Source organism: Anarrhichthys ocellatus, unplaced genomic scaffold (genome assembly GCF_004355925.1).
Source record: "Anarrhichthys ocellatus isolate YVR2014 unplaced genomic scaffold, GSC_Weel_1.0 scaffold91, whole genome shotgun sequence".
Lineage (NCBI taxonomy): Eukaryota > Metazoa > Chordata > Actinopteri > Perciformes > Anarhichadidae > Anarrhichthys > Anarrhichthys ocellatus.
This window is the reverse complement of record NW_022280121.1, coordinates 79192-81042: the sequence shown is the minus strand read 5'-3', so window position 1 is coordinate 81042 and position 1851 is coordinate 79192. Positions and strand designations below refer to the sequence as shown.

The following is a 1851-nucleotide window of genomic DNA, read 5'->3' as shown; positions in this document are numbered from 1 at the left end:
GTGTGTGTGTGTGTGTGTGTGTGTGTGTGTGTGTGTGTGTGTGTGTGTGTGTGTGTGTGTGTGAGAGTTGTCTTGCTCTTTCATGCAGACGGCTTTTTTTGTTTTTTGTGTGTGATTTATGATTTGTGGAAGAATCTGTAGCCTCTGTCCCCAATTTGTGCCTGATAACAGAAAAGTTGGCAATAAAGCCATCGACAATGTTTGCACACATCAAGTGATGATGATGATGATGTTAGCTTGTGTGCTTGTTGTGTCTATCTGTACTATTTTGTGTGTTTTTGTGTTCCTTAGGTTTCTAAGTACTAACAGAGGTAGTTTTTATGATGAGCCTTGAAAGCTTTTGTTTGTTTATTTGTTTGTGTGTGTGTGTGTGTGTGTGTGTGTGTGTGTGTGTGTGTGTGTTGTCAGTGGCTTCTGTTCTGTTTGTGTGTCAGCTTATGTGTTTTTTGCGTTTCTCAGTCTAATGGTCCTCCACTACTGTTGTGTTTTTCAGTCACCAGACACAGACAACCTGCTGGGACCATCCAAAGATGACAGAGCTATACCAGTCACTAGGTAAGAAACACACACAATCACTTAGCATCTTCAGTACCTCGAATAATCTTGACCAAACATCTAGTTAAAGGGGCAGTTTATCTAATTACAAAAAAACATATTTTCTTAGTTACCTTGATTTATCTCAATTTTGGTTTCATTTGGCCATGTTTTATCATATTGCACATATCGTCTCTGAGATTTCAAATATGTGTTCGGAAACCATGTTCTTGTCCATCTGGATAATCGACCAAATTCACCGTGAACTGTTTTATAGAAGTTCTCCAGTTCAAATGAAAAGTTTTCCAGGTGTGTTCTCGGTTTTCTTGTGAACTCACAATCCTGTGGACTCATTTCTCTCTTGTCCGTTTAGTTTACTCTTCAGATTTACCTTGATGAAAACTGCACCTTGATCTTTTCGCTCTTTCTCCTGCTCCCTGTTAATATCCATATGCGTGTGTCTGTCCCAGTGGGGTGGCTGGTATGACGGTTCATTAATGAGCAGCCGGATAAGTAATAAGCTGTGAAACTTTGGGAGCGTTCGCTGTAGGCCAGCAGCTCAACAAATAGCACCGGCCCCCTCCGAGACAGAACTCACTAACCTAATTACACAGACCACATCAGCCACCCCTCCCCTCCCCCGGTCATCTCCATAGACAATAACTAAGAAAAAGTCGGCTGTCATTGACGACAGAGGGCCTGCTTATGTTACTCGGTGGGCAGATTTCTGTTGCACTTTGTGTTGTGATTTGCTTTTTTCATCTGTACACCTTTCATCTCTTTGTCTCCATCCCTGTCTGTAGCGGACTTGAACAATGTGAGGTTCTCAGCATACCGAACAGCCATGAAGATCCGCAGGCTGCAGAAAGCACTGTGCTGTAAGTAAGACGCACATACACTCGAACACACCTTAATACCTGCAGTCGTGATCCGCTTCTTTTGAAGTCTTGAGTGCAACGAGGGGCTGCAGTAATGATTTGAAGCTTCGCCAGATGCTGTGCCAGAACAGTGCAGAAGCCAAGGATATTTTGGCTTTTAAAACGGCACACTCTGTTTCAGTGTGTGTATGGGCAGGATTTTGACTGTGCACAGTCACAGCTGGTGACTGTGTGAAACTTGTTGAGTATAGCCTCATGTTGGTGTGCACAGGTGGGATTTCTATAGGCTTTGTTTTTATTATTTTTTTATTTCTCTCAACACAAGAGCTGCTGTCTTCTCGTTTATAATGGAAGCTTTGATAAAGGCGGCTATTACCGACAGTCTCAGGTGGCTATCAAACCCATGTACACACACACACACACACACACACACACACAC

General features: G+C 42.8%; 1 protein-coding gene across 1 annotated transcript in view; it reads left to right on the top strand.

The window, feature by feature from the left end:
• LOC116398813 (utrophin-like) overlaps positions 1–1851 on the top strand; it is a 47560-nt gene that overhangs the window by 7157 nt on the left and 38552 nt on the right. Inside the window, exons 4-5 of the mRNA XM_031875470.1 lie at positions 494–555; positions 1338–1412. Coding sequence (XP_031731330.1) covers positions 494–555; positions 1338–1412 — 137 coding nt within the window. The remainder of the gene's footprint in view (positions 1–493; positions 556–1337; positions 1413–1851) is intronic.